This window comes from Camarhynchus parvulus, chromosome 3, assembly GCF_901933205.1.
Source record: "Camarhynchus parvulus chromosome 3, STF_HiC, whole genome shotgun sequence".
NCBI lineage: Eukaryota > Metazoa > Chordata > Aves > Passeriformes > Thraupidae > Camarhynchus > Camarhynchus parvulus.
Window position 1 is genome coordinate 51,794,274 of NC_044573.1, and position 20,067 is coordinate 51,814,340.

General features: G+C 38.6%; 2 protein-coding genes across 4 annotated transcripts in view; both read left to right on the forward strand.

Annotated features, from left to right (window-relative positions):
* Window positions 1-2,393, forward strand: part of PHACTR2 (phosphatase and actin regulator 2) — a 103,087-nt gene extending 100,694 nt beyond the window's left edge. For all 3 annotated transcript variants that reach the window (XM_030944852.1, XM_030944851.1, XM_030944853.1), the window contains one exon: window positions 816-2,393. In XM_030944852.1, coding sequence (XP_030800712.1) covers window positions 816-831 — 16 coding nt within the window. In that variant the 3' untranslated portion in view covers window positions 832-2,393. The remainder of the gene's footprint in view (window positions 1-815) is intronic.
* An 8,431-nt stretch (window positions 2,394-10,824) lies between these two features.
* LTV1 (LTV1 ribosome biogenesis factor) lies at window positions 10,825-19,350 on the forward strand. The gene is made up of 11 exons (XM_030945295.1): window positions 10,825-11,103; window positions 11,741-11,872; window positions 12,374-12,562; window positions 13,620-13,707; window positions 14,604-14,724; window positions 15,399-15,648; window positions 16,323-16,450; window positions 16,930-17,069; window positions 17,283-17,335; window positions 18,050-18,250; window positions 18,862-19,350. The coding sequence occupies exons 1-11, from the start codon at window positions 11,101-11,103 to the stop codon at window positions 18,973-18,975; spliced, it is 1,419 nt and encodes a 472-aa protein (XP_030801155.1). The 5' UTR covers window positions 10,825-11,100; the 3' UTR covers window positions 18,976-19,350.
* The last annotated feature ends 717 nt before the right edge of the window (window positions 19,351-20,067 follow it).

Sequence of the window (20,067 nt, forward strand, 5' to 3'; positions counted from 1 at the left end):
TGCTGTAGGTTCCTAACTTATTATAGAAAGGGTTGGTGACACTTTTTGGAGCAACCCACTTCTCTAGCCATCATACAGGCAATCTGGAGTGATGCACATGCCCTACCTAAAAGCCTAAAAAAGTGAGGTATATTTGGGTCTCCATGTACCTCAGTTCACTGCTGTTAATAAGAAGAAAGCATCTGAAATGCTAGAAAACTTGCTGCTTACTTAAAAGAAAATACAAAATTTTTGTTATCCTCATTTTACACAAGGACTAAAACCCCAGAATTTTAATTTTTATGGTTTAGCAAATCTTTTCTGATAATACTTACTGACAGTATTTGCAAATAATGGATGCAGTTGTAGCTAAATCTGTATTGGCAAACAGACTGGAGACTCTTCTCTGGCCCTGAGGCCAGCAAGCTTAGCACAGCTTGAATCCATGCAGTTAACCTGTTCCTCTTACCTCAAAACGGGGTAATGTCCCCCCCTTCCCAGCCTGCCTGCTGTCCTGTGCTAACCCCAACCATGCCCGGGCAGTACCTGAAAGCACTGTCTGACCCAAGGAAAACTCTGCCAGGGACCACACTGGCAGGTTATTGGCACGGACAGACAGTGACACACCAGTGCTTGAGCCACACCAAATCTCTCTTTGGTTTTCTAAGTAGAGAGAGATGGACAGCAGGAAATAACAGGTCTGACTCTAAACCAACACATCAGGAAAATCAGGAATAACTGGCCGACAAAAGGAAACAGCTGTGACAACGGGATGAGGATCAGTGTCATGGTCAGTTGAAATAACACAATTCTAAGATTTTAATTTATCTTTCCAGGTTTCATCGTCCATAACTGTTTGACCACATCCCATATTTCAAGTAACAATTTTCTTTGGGGAAATCATTGCGTCCTGAAGACCTGAAATTGCACTGGAACTTGATTACGAGTGTGTGCTACAGCTTACCCTGAGGCTAATGAAGAAAGTGGCCCTTGTCTTTGTCAATGGACAAATGATTAGTCTAGGAGGAGAACCCACAAGAAACGTTTGTCCATGTCCAGACAAACCACAGTTCTGTGGCCAGCCCACAGGGACAAGCCAGTGGACTTCTTTGTGAGAGCTCCACGAGTCAGGAAGTGCTGAAGACAATCGCTGGAGAGCCTGCTGCCAGGATCTCACCGGGCTTCATGGGGCTGGGACTGAGGGGAACAAAGAGGGAGTGTGGGTGACAAAAGAACTGAGAGCTGGGGGAAAAGAGACTTTGTCTGTCAGTCCACAGAGCTAAGTGGAATGGATGGGACTGCTCAACAATGCATTTGGCCAGTGGGAATCATTTTTTAAAAGAAAGACTGTAAGCAACTGTGCATGTAGGTTTTTTTCAGTGGCTGCAGCCTGTCTTAAAAAGATAGCAAGCCATAAGTCCTCGTGTCATCAGTACTTTAGGAAGAACTATCATTTTCTTTGGTGCCAGTAAATACAGTTGCCAGAAATTAGTCCTAGTATAACTCAACTGTCTTTTTTTAAATCCCAGTGCACATGCTTCAGGAAAACACATGGAACATTCATAAAGAACAAGTAATATATTTTTTGGTTTTTTAATGTTGACATACTCTGGATCCTCAGAGATACATAAACAGGATTTGAAGGACAAATAATGTGACACTATGAATGCAATGAAATGCTTTGTGTTTAGAAACACTCCTTGCTGGCTGTCACTTGCCAGTCAAACCAGAGGGATCATTGTCTTTGTCATCCATGGCAGGCAGTAGTGACAACTTTGACATCATGCTAGTGTGAATCCAAAGTCAGAATTGAAATTAGGCACAGAAGTCTTTATTAATAGGCCTGAGCAGTGACTACTAATGTAACTTTTTACATTTAGGGACTCTTGCAGTGCTTTGAGGAAGAACTCCCAGACGAATGAGTGTGTCTTCAGCTAATGGTCCTTTAAAAGTGAAAGAAAAATCCTTGGAGTGTCTCCAGCCTGTTTCGTTGAGTGTGAAGAATGCTTCTTAGATTCCTAATTTTTTATACTATCTTGAAATTGTACATGTGAATAGAATGCTATTAAAATTAAGTGGTATGGAGTGTGAAAGGCAATACATGGTTTTTCTAAGTTGGCCCAAAGGCCTATTAAAAAGCCTGTGGCATTGTTTACACTAAGAAATTCTCTGTCCTATATTAGCACTTATTTATCCTTTGAATTAGTGTACACAACATTGGGGGGGGTCTGGAATTCACATATGCATACATTTAATGCAGTATTACAATATATTTGCTATTTATCCTTTCTAATGTGTGTACATATTACAATTTATTTTTGTCTTTTATGTGTCCTGTTCAGTTTTTAATTATGAAGTGTAAGTATTTCTTTTTCTGGCAATAAAAGATCTGTGTAGATGTGATTTTTACCTCAGAACCTGTGATAGATTCTTGTGGAATGTGTTTAGTTTATAAAATTGAAGGTTGTTGTTAGAAATGTCAGCCTGAAGGCAGGAAGGCAATTTGGTGGCTAAAATTAGATATCCCTCTTTAGAGCTATTTACAACAAGACCAGGTTTGCATAAATGAGGTGGATTATTTTAATGAAGAACACTTCCAGTAACAGAAGAGTGCTTTCCAACAGCTGTCACTCTCTGTCACTCTATTATTTTTAAAGACATTGGGAAAACTTTTTTAAAAAATGGTAAAATTTAAGTGACTGTTAGGATCCATTACACTTTGGTAAAAATCTAATGATGTACAAGCCACAAAATATCAATACCAAATAAAAAAACCATCTGCATGCTTGTAGCAAAGAAAAGGAAGCAGCACCTTCCTTTTTTAATGGAATCAATAAGAGCCATTAGGATTCCATTTGCAGAAAATAAGCTTCTGGAAAGTCCATCATTTTATAAATATAGAAACACCACTTTGACATCAAGGAAGCAGTGAAAATGTATTCTTTGGCACTAAATCATACAGGAATTTGCAGGGCATTAGGTTTGTCAGCAATTCTGGTAGAATGCTAATTTTTATTTTTAGAATTTGAAGAGTAAACTCAAAAGTTACACTAGAATAGTTCTGCTTAAACTTTTTTTTGCTGATGTTGCCAAATTTAGGAATGTGTGTCCAAAATCATATAAAGGTCTACTATGTTGACTTTGAAGTATAAAACACAGTATTTCACTTCAAAGGAAATGAGAGGAGCAATTAAATAGATCTCAGTGTTGCATTAATCACATTGAAACATTTGGTAGCAGCCAAGATACTGAAGGCAGAAAGACAGCTGTTACACAGGCAGAATAACTTGGACAAAGGTAAGGTCAGACTATAAATATTTTATATAAGACAGTAGCTCCACCACCATGCCAAGGTACACAGAGGTTACACAAGCAAACCAAAATTTCTTAAACTCTTAGGATGAAGTGAAAAAATTGACTTTGCAAGAAGACATTCCTCTATACTAGGCCTGGACCATGGATGGCAAGTCACATGCCAACCTTATTGTTTTAAGAGTAATAACACAAAGATGAGGATACAACTTCTGGCTCAGACTTCTTCAAGCTGACTTAATGTCATAAGAAATAAGGATGTGTAGGTGAGGTGTCACTTAGGCTTTTCCTATCTTCCTTCTGGGGTTGGAAGGGTTTTTTTAAACTATTCCTTCCAAGCTATTTCTAGTTGCAGGACTCTAGCCTTGGTAGAGATGCTGAGTTAGTTTTTAATTTCTTACTATTTTGACAATAATCAGGTGCATTGTGTGGCCTACAGTTCAGCGAACTAATTAAGCCCATTTATGTAACTGGACAAAAAGAGTTACCTTTATGGGAACTTATGTAAAATCTTTCGTAGTATACTACATAACATTATTATAAGATGGAGCAGAATTAGAACTTCAAACTATTCATAGTGTATTGTATCCACACAGAGACACAGAATTATATATACTATTTTTGTATTCTAAATACAAAATTTAGAACTTAGAATTTAGAATTTTGAAATTAAATTTTTAAAATGTAAAAATTGAATTTAGAAATTTAGAATTTCATGGCAGATTTTTTTGGCAGAGAAACAACAGCTGTAAATTGTTGTCCATGCAATAAAAATAATGAGAATTTGGTATGTCACCATATGCAGTGGAGCAAGTTTGCTTAGTCAATTTCTGCTGTCTCTCCTAGTTGTCTCTATTGATAAGTTCAAATGTTTTCCAGTTGCATCAACAACCCATTGGAAATATTACACCATATACCTGCTTTGGTGGTGCATGCCTTCTAGAAGGGAAAAATACTCTAAGTCCTGAGAAATTAATGAGTTAATAATCCTAGAGTTAAAAATAAAAAGATGTTAAACAGGCAAAGAAAAAACAGCACTCTTCATGCAAAGTATAGTACAGTCCAGTGGGCTAAGAGGGATCAGTATGATAATTTTTATCAATTTGGACGAATCATTTAATTGTCACGCACAAGATATAACAAACCTTACACACGATACCTATGTTCCCACAGAGTCAGGTATGTCAACATCCACAGAAAGAGAAAATGAGCACCTTGAAGTAGTGGCTTCTGAAATTATCTCACATATAATATTTATCAGTATAATCACACATCACAGTATGTTGCTGTGTGTGCAAAAGAATGGATGCTTAATCAAATCCTTATTTCTTCTTCACATAAAAAATTGAAATAGTTCTAGAGTGTCTTGTCTCTCCTTTTTCAGGTTATACATATTAATCTTTGTAACTCAGATAGAGTCTATCTGGATTTTTTAAATTGTGCTATATATGTTGACTCAACAAGAACTAAAAAAAAAAAAGCTAATGATTATTTAAGCTAATATCATTTCAATTAGTGATTTGAAACATTTTAGGACCAGAAGTAACATCTCTTCAAAGTCATTGTAAGTATTCATGGCCATTTGTAGTTCTACAAGACTGCATTTATTTGTTGGGTTTATAATTTACCTACAGTTGTGCCTGTCCCTTGCTGTGGTGGACTTCACTGACCTCTGATGTGGTGTGGGGCAGGACAGCCCCACCATCTGCTTTGGCCAACCTGAGCACCTCTTAGAGAAGCATCACAACCTCAGTGCTGACATGGAAAAACCTAATAACCCTATCAGATAAGCACCCATTTTTTAACTTGAAAGCCAAATGAAAGCTGTGAAACAAAGGGATGAAGTATCCCTGATATTATAGAAATTAGACCCCTCCTTCCAGGTGAAGTGAGTGCTTGGTTTCCTGCAGAGATACTTCAAACTCAGATCTGTAACTAATAATGCTACAGCTACATGAGAGAACTTGTTTCAAAGTAACAGGTGCTTAACCTGACTATAAACTCAGTCTGAGTCCCGATTTTGTATCATCATCAAGTGCAAAAAGATCCAGCCAGCAACAGATCAAAAACATCTAATCCAGTCTGGCAGCCTGGGAATCAACCAAAACGCCCTGACTGTCTGCAGCTGGCAGGGCTTGGAGTCAGGGCAGGGAGAGCCACACAGTCACCTGGTACCTGGCAGCACAGGCCTGTGTGAGCACTGCTGACATCCTAAGCAGAGACCAGAATATTGGCCCATGTCTTAATGTCTGTTAATGCTTTAATGACAAAGCAAACCGAGCTGAATGCCTACATTTGCATGAGACTGTCAGGTGCACATGAACCATGTGTTCAACACTTTTGTGTCCTCTGGTTTCAATGATCTTCAGGAGTTAAGACCTGCGCCACTGTAAACTAAACTGAAAATATACTCAGGGTGAAAAAGCAAGTATGGATAAAATTGTCTTCTGCCTTTAGGATCTTCCACATTTAGTTCCATTATTGTTGCTAGCTGTAGTCTTATTACACCAAGATCAGTACAATATTCACTGATGGGGCATAGATTATGATGAAAAGAAAAAAATATATTCTGAAAGATTTTATAAAGATGATACAAAAATATTTTGAAGGTCAAATTAAAAGAAAAAAAAAAGCAGTCCCCAGAATAGCTTAAAACTTCTATTTAACAGAAATCTGGAAAAAAACCCCACCAAAACTTATGAAACTGTATCTATACAGAGAAAGGGAGAAATGGAGTGAAATTAACATATATTTGCTGTAATGTTCAAACAGGTTTATATTTATAAACTCTAATAATTAATAAGGTCTTGTTTTACTTTGTTTCCTTTTTGTTTCAAGATTTTAATGGAAATAAAGCTCATATGAACTAGACACAGCATTTCACCAATATTTTGTAGAAACTACATATTGCATTGGATAGAAACAAAGAAAGCAATGGTATTATCTGTATCTTTTTGTTCAAGCATAAATTCTTTATATTAAAAAAAATCCTGCAATACTATGTCAAATTTAACAATATTTGAACATTGTTATGATATAGTAAAATGTTAAAACATTGCTCAACATATCTTCCATTCACTACTTTGTGTGGTGGTATATTGATTTGTAAACTTGTACAAATTTTGGAATTAAAGAAATACTGTGTTTTGGATTATTATTATTATTTTAGCTGGTGTGATTTGAAACAAAAATATCAATGGCTTGTTTGAACGGGCATTCGACTGTATCAGCAGGGGAAGGGTGTGGAGATGGCACATGCTTAATTGCCTGCAACTGGTTAAATACCTCTTAAGTTTTGGGGGGAAGAGGGGCTATCCTTAAAAAAAAAAAAAAAAAACAAACAAACCAGAATTCTATTTACAACCGAACTGCAAATCTGGGAGAGGCACAAGAAGACTGCAGAGCACAGACACTGTTGTGCACACAGGAGCTGATAAGCTGGTAAGTTTGTGTCCCTTCCCGGCATTCTGCGGCACAATAGCTCAAACAGTAAATCATGGCAAGGTTTGTGTGCTGTGCTTTGGACCCAGCAACACTGGGAGATCACAAACCTGTGTTTCTCTGGCAGAGCTGCAGTACACCAGGAGAGGTTCAGCAGTAGGAATCATTGCACTGCTGCCTCTTCCAAGCAAGCCATCATGGACATGACCCCAGTAAGGAGGGCTTGATCACACATCCACAGCAGTGCGGGCTGCTGAGCTCCAGTACGGTCTTCCAAGGGTCCAGTACAGCCACAAGATCCTTACTTGCTGAATAGACTCTAAGGCAGCCACAATCACCTGAATTGGAATTGTCACGTCAATTCATTGCAAATAAAATTTTGCATATAGAGTGTCACCCATTCATACACACTGGGCCAGTTCTTAGACTTTATTTTTTCTATTAATTTGGTGAAAAATTATGAAAAATTATTCTTTAAGTAACTTCCTTTGATTTCATTAAATGTTCCCATTTTCAAGTCAAGTAAGGCAAAAAAAAAAATTCAAACCTTGGTTCCCCATTGCTAAATAGTTACTGGTAACTAAATAGTTACTGGTAACTACAAAATATGTATCTGAAACATTATCAGCTTGGAATTGCTGTCCCTCTAAAATGTACTTTCCACATGTTTCATTACTTTCAAAAGATGGAAGGCTGTGGAGAATCAACACCGACAACTTTTCAGCTTACGCAGGGTGGATTTTATGTTACAATTATAAAATTAACACTACTTGGCTCAGTGTGATTGAATATGGTAACTCTGAAGAAGTGGCAGATCTGATACTGCATTTTATACAGGTGCGTGATATCTGTGAATGCCAGTAACTGTTACAAATTAATGATAGCTACTTCTTGAGGTTTTATCTGTAATGTAATGTGTTTATATATATATATATATATATATACACACACAAACACACACAAATATAGTTCAGTATCATCACCTGAAAAACATAAAGAATGTATTGGGAGGTATATACAGTACATATGTTATGCTTGTTTTATGGTGTTTGTATTAAACAAGGCAACTGAAAGTGTGCTGCCTAGTTGTACAGTACTGTAGGATCCTCTGCTGTGCACAATTCCAAGCACTTTAGACAATTGTTTAGCTCTTTGAATTATAGATATATATGAATGAATATGTATAAATATAAAATTTTAAAAATCGCCTCTAGAAAATTGTTCAGAAAATCTTTACTGAAAATATTTTCTTGAATCTCTAGCATGTACATGGGCACACATAGTAGAGTTAAATTCAGAGAGCCTCCAGAAGCCAAATTAAATTTTCTCCTTGTGGAAGTGAAATTAAAGAATTATCCTGAAACCTTCCTTTGTATTCTGGCAGTCCTTCAAACACATCTGGTAAATTCCCTCTGTGTGGTGTATTCATGGAGAGGTGTGTGAAAGACATGATACTTGGTTTAAAAATACAAAGTTAGGGTTGTAGCTCAATGGTTTGGAGACCTAACCTGTGCTCCCAGTTTCCCCTTTTTTATCAGCAAGAAGTGTTTCTTAGCAGTTTCACTGACGGCAAATTTACAGTGGAAATACACCCGCTGCACAGGAACAAAACTGATCTGCACGGCTGAGAGTTTAGCCTAGACAGCAGTGCATCTGCCAATCTTTTAACTTTCAAAGTGACTGACAATAACTTTTGTTTTTAATTACTTGGAAACAATTTCTTCTTTGCAAGAACTAAGGAAAAAAAAATGAACATAAATTCCCTCACACAGAAGGCAAGTTGATGATCATGTTAAGGATGTGCTTCCAGCATATTATCTTTTAAGTGGCTGCTTTGACAGTGAGACTGTTTCAATACTGACCATTTTTCTTCTGCAAGAATAAAAGGAGTAGTTAGTGACCTGCGCACTTACCCCCTCAGTCTCTGTAGATGCTCTTTGCTGAATTCTGTTAGCAGTCTCCACAAAGAATCTGAGAGTGAGAGAGTGCAGTGGGATGGATGGCCTTGTAAGGCTTGGATGAAATGAGAAGCTTAAGCAGGGTCTCCAAGACACTCTCTCATACACAGTTCATATACATGTAATACTAAATATTGAATTTTGATATAAATCAGGAGATGACTTGCCCTCAGGTATCAACAAAGGAGGCAACGTGGTGCCTATTTTTGCTAATCCATGATTCAAACTCATCCCCAGATGTATTACTGAAATATAGAGATATATTACTGCTAGTATACAATAGCAATCTTCTGTGATATGAGAAGGAATCTGCTTTAATCTCTGTGTGAACATATAATACATATCCTTCCTCCTAAATACCTGGAATCTAACCAGGAAATTCAGGGGAAGAACATAAATTAAAGAAAAACAGACAACACTGACACTTAACAGGTAAACTTATATGTAGGAAACAGCTGAGAGCAAAAGTTAATTTTTCCCACATCCAAACTGACACAATGCTCCTATACCAGATTTGGAGTGTGTGGAATGACAGTACTGCCAGTATCAGATATGGAGGTGCCAGGTTTAGGGAATTGTGAAGTGTAATCCTGTCACCAAGTCTATGTACATGCACTTCTGTGGATGCCAGAGAGGCATGTCAGGAACTTGGAAGCAATAAGGAGTAATCTAATCTACATCATTATCCCACAAATAAATGCTAAGTACTGTGTTTTCAACAGCTGAGTGACTCTGTTCTTAATTACCCTGCGAAAATCCAGCTCTGCTATTCCAGCCGTCGCTGGATTGGCAGTACAGACCTACTGCAGGGAAGGAGTTGTTGCTCCTGGGTGCAGCCATGAACAATCCATTCGCAGGCTGCGGTCCAGCAGGGCTCATTACTGATCTCCTTGTGCCGCGGGGCGTGCATCACACCCGCACACGGCTGACAACAACGAGACACTCACCGGGCACCTTTTGCAAGGCCGAGGAAAGTCCAGCCTTGGCACAGATACAGGCAGAGATAATCTGAATCCTCCGAGTACGGGAGTTATTTCAGCTAGTGGACTGGATCAGATTAGATTGCGCACTTCTGCAAGAGTGGTGCGATGAAACTGGGTAAAGATTCAAGACTTCAGAAAACAGCCAGAAGAGTGAAAATCTGGGTTCTTTCGGAGCTCTAGTGACACCTACTGAAAACCAACGAAATCCACCCAAATATTACTAAAGCTAATACTTTAAGGTACATGCATGCATATATATTTAGCTGCATCCATACACACATAGTGTGGATAACTTTTCTGAATTTTCAGTGAAAACCTCTTCTTAGCTTGTTACTGGTTTTTTTGCCTGTAAACACATGGAAAAAAACTGCTCTCCTCTGTGTCTTAAACTTTCTTTTGAAAAGTAGCAAAGCAGGTTTTAAAATACCAAGCATACTTCTCTTTTTCTTAGCAAGGAGCCTGTACGTGAGCGCCGGTGTTTGTGCACAGCCCTGGTACATGGTGTAGGTAAAATTCATACAGGCACAGTGTCATACTGCAGAATGGTTCAGGTTGGAAAAGACTACAGTGGATCATCTGCTCCAACCTCCCTGCCCACACAGGGCTATCCCAAGGCACATGGCACTCCATTGTGTCCAGGCGGCTCTTGAGTATTTCCAGTGAGGGAGACTCCACAGCCTCTCTGGACAATCTATTCCACTGCGTGATCACCTGCACAGTAGAGATTCCCTCATACTCAGGGGGAACTTCCCGTGCATCAGTTTCTGTCTGTCGCTTCTTGTCCTGTTGCTGGGCACCATCAAGCAGAGCCTGGCTCCAAACTCTTGACACCCTCCCTTCAGATACTTATAGACATTGATGAGGTCCCACCCTTACTCGCCTCTCCTCTGAACAGGCCCAGTTCCCCCAGCCATTCCTCGTCCGAAATAAGAAGTCAAATATGGCAAAACACCGTTAATACCAACTGGTTTTATTTACTGCCGGTCCTTCAGACTCAGCCCCCACAACCGGCCCGTCACCACAACCCGCCCGCTCCCTCAGCCCGCCCCGCCCCGGCCGGGCTGCTGCGCACGCGCACTGCCCCATGGCCGCCCGCGCCGCGCTCTGCCATTGGGCGCGCTGGCGGCCCGAACCATTCTCACAATTTTGAGGGGAGAACTGGGAAAATGTGTCTCCGACGAACATCCACTGAGCCTCTCTTTTATCAAAATACTATTTCAGTCTGAGAAAAGGCTCGTTGTTTTGCTGGGTTTTTTTAACTGGGAAACAAAAACTTACAAACCTGGCCGGACTGGCGGCTTATCTGGTTCCCCCCGTTGGTCACTGGTGTATCCCAAGATGGAGGGCACAGCCCGGGGGCGCTGACGCCTGGCCCGCGTGGGAGCGAGTGGGGTTCGGTTCAGCGGGAGCGGCCGGAGGACAGCGCCATGGTGAGTGTGCCGCGCTCTGTACGCGCAATTGCCTGGGGAACAAGGTTAGAGTCGCCCCCGGGTATCCTATATCGGCTGTAACGCGGTTTGTTAGGTAGGTAAACCCGAAAACCTTGCTGGAAGTGTTTTTCTAGATCAGATGCGGTAACTCGCAGGAAGGGCTTTCAGCCAGTTGGAATGCTTGGTGGGTTTGTTGATCCAGAGCGCAGGTGTGTGCCGATGTTAGAGCTGTGCCGGTGGCCCTCGTGGCTCGCGTTGAATTGCTGCTCTAGGAGCAGCCGTCTAAAGCACGAAGCAAGGTGTGTCTAGATGAATTTCCTAATCAGTTTCCCTTGTTTCTTGGGTGAAGTGCGTTGAAGAATTCCTTTCTAGGCTGTATGTTAAACTGTGTGTGCTGTTATCAGATAAGTACTGTTCCATGTATTGCCGTTTTGCAGCTGAATAAGCTGCGTTTGCTCTTAGAACATACGAAATATCTGTTGTGCGTGTGGGGAGGTGAGTTAAGCTCCCGCCTGTCTCCAAGCATATGTTTATAAGGCATTGCCTTTAAACGAATACAGCAGCACGCTACACGTTCTCTTTAGGTGCATTTAATATTTAATTTTTTGTTAACAGTTAACCAAATTTCCTTTTTCAGCCTCACAAGAAGAAAAAGCCCTTCATAGAGAAGAAGAAAGCAGTAACATTTCACTTGGTGCACCGAAGTCAGAGGGATCCTCTTGCTGCTGATGATACTGCACCCCAGAGAGTTCTGCTGCCCACACAGAAAGTAAATACCCACTTTTAATACTGAGTTTCATGCTGATGAGAAACACCATGGAGAAAAAAAAGTTGATATGCAATTATACAGTTCAAAAACAGCCTGAGAGAAGGTGGTGGAACTAATTCAGCGTTAAAAAAGGGATGTTGTAGGGAATTTCATAGTTGTGAGCTACTGCCTGATGGTTGAAGGATGACGTAACTGGCATTAGAGGTGTAAATGTATTTTAAAAACAACAGCAAGACTTACCTGACTCACTGTGATAAAACAGGCATTGTTGGGTATGTTGCTAATGGAAAAGCCCTGCTCAGACAGCACCCAGACATGGAACCAGCTGATTACAACATTCTAATTAGCTGTGAATTAGGGTAAGGAGTGGAGAGAGGACTACAAGGACTTCAACATTCAGACACTCTCAGTAGATGTGTTGCTTTTGCTAGTAAGTTTTAAATGGACTTAAGTAACTAAATGTATTCCTTCTGATTATTTTCTTCTCCCCCCTCTTCCTAGGGGCATGAGGAGCAAAGAAGGGAAGAGCAGCGCAAGTATGGTGTCTTCTTTGATGATGACTATGACTATTTGCAGCACCTCAAAGAAGCCTCTGGTCCCTCCGAGCTTGTCCCATCTGTGCGGGGACAGCAAAGCAGAATTGTCATCACAAGTGAGGGGCACATAGAGGATGAAATTCAGAGAATTTCCGTAAGTAGTGGTTTTGCTGATGGTTATGCTGTTCTTTGGAGCATTAACATTCTCTAGACACATTAATTGGATGTGTGTCTGTGTATATATATATTTATATTTATGTGTAAGGATCCTGTTGACCCGCAACCAACTTGGCTTTCCTACAAGTAAACCCAGAGGCTGACAAGCTGGGGTTTACTGATGAACATTATTTTGCTAGTGCAGTGTTAAAACACTTCAGGTACCCATGACAAACTTTTTCTATAGAGATGGCATGCAAAGTTGTTTGTTTGAGCAAGTCGTGTGTTTTTCTGGGGTGGGCATTTATTTTTAAGATTTTTTAGAAATTCTGAATGCTCTAGGAGTTATGAATATGCCAGGTTGTATTATCAGCACACCATGTTTTTAAAGGGGAATGTAATAGAAGCCAGACAGAATAAAACCAAGCTTTTCAATTGCTGGCATAACTTGTAGGAGTTCACAATGCTGGATCACATTGGAGTGGAAAGGCAGTAAATGCTGTGAAGCAGTGAAGCATGCCATTGCCAGTCACTTATAGCTGAGGGTGTTTGATTTAATCAAATATTGTCATTTTAGTCAAAACCAATCGTCTTAGTCAGAGGTACCTTTCAGGTACAGCTTGGTGGTACTAGGTGAGGTTTAAAGTTAGGATAGATGTGCATGTTGTGAAGCTTTTAACAAGCCTTTCAGTAAAGGGGTGAATTCAAATGTGTGCTAGTGTTCTCCAAAACAAACCAAAAAAATTTTAAAATTTCAATGTGCCTGCTGTACAATCATTCTCTAAAAAGCTTTAGAGATGTAAAAAATACTGTTTCTGTACCTGGAGAATATTGACAATATGAGAATTGATGCTGCCAGCCCTTTACATAGCTGTCCTTGTATAACTCTGAAAATTTCTTGCAGATAATGTAGCGCTTGTTGTAACATTTAAGTAGCACTAAAAGTGTTTCTTTTGGTCACAGGAGTGTCTGCATGATTTTTTGTTAATGTAAGCTCAAATAAGAAGCTGAGAACAAATACATTGTGATCCTGTTTTTCTGTTTCTTTTTCTAAGGCTCCATCTATTAAGTTGCCTTCCTCGGTTTTTGCCACAGAGTTTGAAGAGGACGTGGGCTTGTTAAATAAAGCTGCTCCTGTTTCAGGTATTTTTCACCTTCCTGTGATGTGAGTTGCCATCTAGGAAGTAGATGGTAATTAGGGCTTCTGTTGTGATGCCATATTTTTTTTGGCTTAGAACAGGCTCAGTAGCAGACATGAGGAATGATCTGTGAGAGACCCATGTTTCAATTTGAGACTTACTTCTGTGATTGACTAATGAGAGTTCTTTAGCTTTGTTTGGAGGGGGTGAATCCATGATCTCTTACTATTGCCTAGCAAATACAAACTAATAACAGGGGCAAACTGTAGATAATACTATTAATTTATTATTCTATCTCTTTGAATCCAAGTCTGGAACTGGACTTTCACTCAGTTTCTCTTCAAATGCTGAGTAGTGTTTACATCCCTTCATTAGTGTTATTTCAGTGTTACAGGCTGTGAGTAGGTTTTTGTTATGTGTCCACCTTTGCCCTGTACATTGACTCCACAGCTATCTCCATATTTCATAACAGTAATGAATTGTAGCAGTTCTCTCTGTCCTGACAGAAGGATGCTAAAGACAATTCTGTTAATTGCAGCAGAGAAACACTTTTAAACCTTTTGTAATGTAGGGAATTTTAGGGTTTGAGCTAATACGGTAGCTGATCATGTGGTGTTTTAACCTGGATATTTTTCTTTTACAATATTCTATATTAAAATACATTTATGGAAGACCTCTGGGAAATGTTTTTTTCTGAGTGATAAAAATTGACAAGAGATTGGTGGCATGCCCTGGCTTCTATCAGATCTACAAATATTCTTGACGAATTTTGTGATTCTTTGGTTTAAGCTTTCTGTACTGGTAATTAACAATCCAGCTGGATTGGTTTTTATCCAGGAAAGTAGCTTTGTAATATCAGAGAAATGTAAATATTTACATTTTGTTTTTTCAACTTTCTAGGACCACGGCTAGATTTTGACCCAGATATTGTTGCAGCTCTTGATGATGATTTTGACTTTGACAATCCAGAAAATATCCTGGAAGATGATTTTGTTCTGCAAGCAAATAAACCACAGAAGCGGTAGATAGAGCTTTTTTGAAATATTTGTCATGTAAATAGGAGAGATGCTATTTGCTACTGGATGTGGTGGTGTAGGAAGGCACAATGGTTTCAGATTTCAAATTAAATACTTTGGTGTGTTGAAAAAAGTATTACTTTGTGTTACTTGGATGGCAGGTTGCAAAATGAAATTTATTACGTTATCCAAGAAGTGGGATTCATTTGTTACTTTGACCTTATGGATTGGATGCAGCATTTGGAATAATAGTGTTCTTGACCTGTTTAAAACATTGTCATCTATTACATGTAAAATACATCAGTAATAGTATTGATGAAGGCTAATGGGTGTTTCTGAACCCTTTACAAATGCTTTGTGTGATACTCCACTGCATTTTATCTGCTTAGGTTTTGGTATCATTCTCATAATTTCATGAACAGTAAGAATTTTTGCTTGTTTTAATAGTCCAGAATGCAGCTGATATTTTTCTGCTTTGACATGTACAGCTGAACATAAAAACAACTTCAGTCTCAGTGCACAGATGCATGATCCAGCTAGCAATGCTTTCAGCTCTCAGACAAGTGTCTCACTCAAGATTTAAATCTGTTTTGCCAAATTGTTTCCGATAACCCAGCATAGGTCAGAGCTATGTAAAGGTCCATGTGTTATTCTAAAACTATTTTGTGCTTCTGTTCAGGGGACCAGATGCTGAGAATGAAGATGAATGGGAAGATATGGAAGATGATAGTGATGAGAAGGATAGCTGCAGTACTGATAAAGACTATGATTCAGAAGGTCCTTTGTCAGATGGTGAGGTTAATGGACAGACTAAGGAATTCCTTTTTATGCAAGAAGAAACCAGGAGTCGTTTCACAGAATATTCTATGACATCTTCAGTGATAAGACGGAATGAGCAGTTAACCCTGTTGGATGACAGATTTGAGAAGGTGAGGCTGCTCAAGAGTGTAACTGTGGAAGATGTTAAATGCTTCTTCGTCTATTGATTCATTTCATCATGCAGTGTCCTGTATACCTGTGCAAATTTTACTGCTTTTAGCAGTCAGGGCATCAAGCTACTGCTCTTTGCATGTATTTTTAATTTAATACTGGGTACATTTAAAGGCTTGTGTCACCTAGGCTGTAGTGTTAATTGCTATTGCAAGGCCTAGCACTGATGGGAAGTAAACAAAATTACTCCAATGACTGTATGAGCATTTGTAATTAGTGTTACACTTTTGTCTGAGAGGCTCAGTTCAACACAGCAAGCCATTTACAGGTCCCTGGTGAAGTATAATTTATGAACAGAGCATAGAAATAGGGTGTAACTTTTGTTCTGAGCAGTGACAGGCTTCTTAAGGCATAGATTGAAATAATGCATCAGAATGAAAAACGTTTTTTAGAAGCTGGTTTTTATATTATTGTGAGATAACTTTGTGAGTCCTGTGTGGAAAGAATACTGACAGTAAGGAGGAAATCCTACTACAGATGTGTTTGGCAGTTGTTCAGCAAATGCAAGGGGAGAGGAAAAAGAGGCAAATAAAAAAAAATGTGGCTCTTTAAGCTGTCAAGCAATTGCATGGCAAATGTTGTCTAATTACAGATATCCACTTCTTTATTTTAGTTTTATGAACAATTTGATGACGATGAGATCGGAGCCTTAGATAACGTGGAGTTAGAAGGCTACATTAACACAGACAATGCTCGGCTGCAGGAAGTCCTGGATGATTACTACAAAGAGAAAGCAAAGAAGTATGTATTCCCAGAAGTACTGCTTCACATAAGTAGTTCTGTAATTCTCTGTTTACATGGAAGTTTTGGGTGTGTTGTTTCAAGTTCATGTACTCTAAAGATTGCATCCCACAATAAAAGCAGCTGCATATGAGTATTATCCATTTGTATGATAAAATTAAGTGGAGAAATTTTATTGGTTTGAGTAGGTTATGCTCCTTTTGTATAATTGTGTTGAACTTAATGTAAGCAGTATCTTTTAGAGGCATTCATCCTCTTGAAAAGCAGAAATACTTTTTTTGTTGACTGTGTCTTTGTCCTAATGTTTTTAGTTTATTTTGAGGAGACTTACTTAAGGAAACTTCATTTTTGCTGCAAATTTCATTGGAAATAGCTTTATTGGGTCTGGGGCTTGACTTAAGGGAGTCTGGGCTTAAATAATTATACATTTTCAATAAGAGGTAAAACGTATTTTTTTTGTTCTCTGAACTTTGAAAAAGTTGTGTGAAATTGGATGCTCTTGAACCTGATGAAGATTTGGATTCTCTTGTAAATGAAGAAAGTGAGGAGGAAAAGGAAGAAATAGTAACTGTAGTTATTGAGGAGCCAAAGGAAAAGTGGGATTGTGAATCCATTTTGAGTAAGTATTTTGGAGTTTGCTTATTTGTTCTTAGGATTTCAAAGTAAATGGTAAATGATAGGTGATTTCAGAACTTCCCTGACAGTGTTTCAGGTAAAATGGTTTATTCTCTGAGCACAACAGGAGAAATTTCCAAAACCTAAATAGCAGTACAATTCATAATTGCTATTTGCCAGCCTTTCTTGACTACTTTCTTTTTTCTTTGTGACTTAGGTACCTATTCAAACTTATATAATCACCCAACACTTATTAAGGAGCCATCAAAGGTAAAATTATTAAACTTACTCTGATGAATAACACTGGAAAAACTTGAGATAAATGTGTTTGTTTTCTCCATGGGTATCTGTCTTAAAAGACAGGGGGCAGAATTGATGGTTGGGGAGGGCTCTGGTATTACTTCTTCTCTAAAGAAGAGTTTGGATAACTTTTTTCTTATAGAAGGAAAACTGAGTCGGTTAAAAGTTTCTGTAATAGCTAGGCAGAAACAGAGCAAGGAATTTCCTTTGTTGTTACCTGTGAGACACCTGTGAGATTTGTGTAATCTGTGTCTCACAGCCACATACTTGCTCAGGTTTATTTTCCTATAGTCTGGAACAATTTATTGTAGTTCTTTGGTCTTCCATATGTTCCCCATCATTAGAGCACAGCTTAATATCCCCAAATTTGAAATGAAACCTTTTTCTTGCAAGCTTATAAAGGAATATTAAGTGACTACTTGAGTTCTTTATTTTTTCAGTAATATTTAATTAGAAGGGAAAAATGTTTTTCTTGTTCTGGAAGGCCAGTTTTTGTCACAGATGTTTTGATATCTTACTTTGGGATTAATGTGTGTTTTTGTGGCAGAGTTAAATAGTATGAGGAGACTTAACATTTATTACTGTTAAATCTGGATTTGCAGTTTTTACTGATAAGGCAGTGCCATGTGCACTTCTTGGAGAGAAAGCTAGGGGCCACTAATTCCTATGCACTCTCTTTTTTAGCCCAAACCAATAAAAATTTCTCAGAAGACTGGAATTCCCCTACACATCCTGCCTCAGAAGGGTCTCACTGCTAAGCAGGTGGAGCGCATGCAAATGATAAATGGCAGTGACCTGCCAAAAGCATCAACACAGCCTCGTTCCAAAGCTGAGAGCAAAGAGGATCGCAAAGCCAGAAAACAGGCAATCAAAGAGGAGAGAAAGGTACGCCTGACTGCAAATAAAACCTTGCAGAGCATTCTATGTTACCTGAATTCTCTCTTACAAACTTTGTTTAAAACTCACTTGTCATGTGTAAAGGTAATGGGAGAATCTTGATGGTCTCAAAGGATTAATTATTGCTTCTTTAAAAAAAAAATCTACTGGAAAGAAAATTAACATCATACTTCTGTCTTCCTGATTTCCAGTACCAAAAGGCTGGGCCTGTTACTGTGGCCACTACTGCAGATACAACTGCTGAAGGAACATCAGATTTCCTTACAGTCTAGATAGTAGCAAAGGAAATAGTTACTTTTCACTTTGTGTGATCTGAAACATCATATCTGAAAGGAATGTGGAAAGTCCTCATTGGCCGCAGTGAAATCTTTGCTGTCTTATGTAGGAACAGAAATTAGACAGCATATTAGAAGCTTTAGCTAACTAAAGGTGTTTATCCTGGTCGTACATGTATTGATTTGATTACCAATAATTAGTGCCATAAATAATACTATTGTCCAGATTGCTCTTATTTTCATGATCTAGAAGGGTTAATTGGAATAGTTTGATTTTGCATGTTAATTCCTATTTTGTAAATTTCTCATTATTCCTATTTACAGGAGCGCAGAATGGAGAAAAAAGCCAACAAGCTGGCCTTCAAACAGGAGAAAACAAGACAAGAGAAAGAGTTGCTCAATCTGAAACAAAATGTGCAAGGTCTGAAGCTGTCCTGATGAAACTGAGAAACTTACTGTGGAAATATCCCTAATTTTTCATTTGTGTTGAGAAGGGAACTGCTAACTCACACCTTTGCCAGTCCTGCTCAAAGGGAGTTTTTCAAATCTCACTGTAACAAGACCCAGTATTGTCATTTTTTCTGAAGTTAAATTCTATATAAAATAATGTATTGGTGATAGCTATTCTGTCATGAGTGACATGGCAATTGCTGCAAAGTTTCATTACAGTAGAGATGTATTAAAATTACAAATATTTTTCTTACAAGTTATCACTGAACAGAGTTATATATATTTGTTGAATGTATTCAACAAATCAGCAGAATCCTACAGATTTGATCTGATTAGATTCTTCTATTAAATTATTTCAGTTTATAAAACAGTATTTTCTTTTATGTCTTTTCTCTTATACTGATGGTTGAATATAGTTCCTTGCTATGATATAGTTTTGTAAGTCAAGGAGTTTATACCCACTCCTCCTTGGGTTCTTTTTTTGGGGTGAATTATTTATTGTTTTGGTACTATGATGGGAGCCTTTTGTAAACAAGGGTGTCGGAAAAGCTGTTTTGCAGCTAGGCATCGCTGTTACCTAACCCAAGTTTTACATTTCCTGGCAAATAAAATCTGTCACAAGGAGTGTTGCAGTTACAGTAGTCAGTGACCCTTAATGTTGCCATTGGAATTGGCTTTGCTGGAAGTACTCAGTCTGAGTAGGATGGCAGGCAAACAGCAGATACTTGGATAAAAAGTGCATGTTGCAGATAGTCACTGTCTTGGTGTTTCTAGAATACCCTTCCTCAGGTCTTGTGTTTAACATGGTTTCATTGGAATACAAACTTAATACCCAGTACTATTGTTGTAAAAACTTCTAAAGATGAGCTGAGGGCCAAAATCTGTAGGTTTGGTGTGAACTTAAATGTTTATACCATGAACATGAATTATTTTGATAGTGACTGGTTCACAATGTGAGTGAAATGAATAGGATTTGTAGTCAGCCCTGAATCCTTCTATATTCATAAAAAAAGCTCTCAGGTTTATGTCTGTATGTTACAGACAATCTTCTGCCTTTCTGTGAAAAGTTAACCTTTTTAC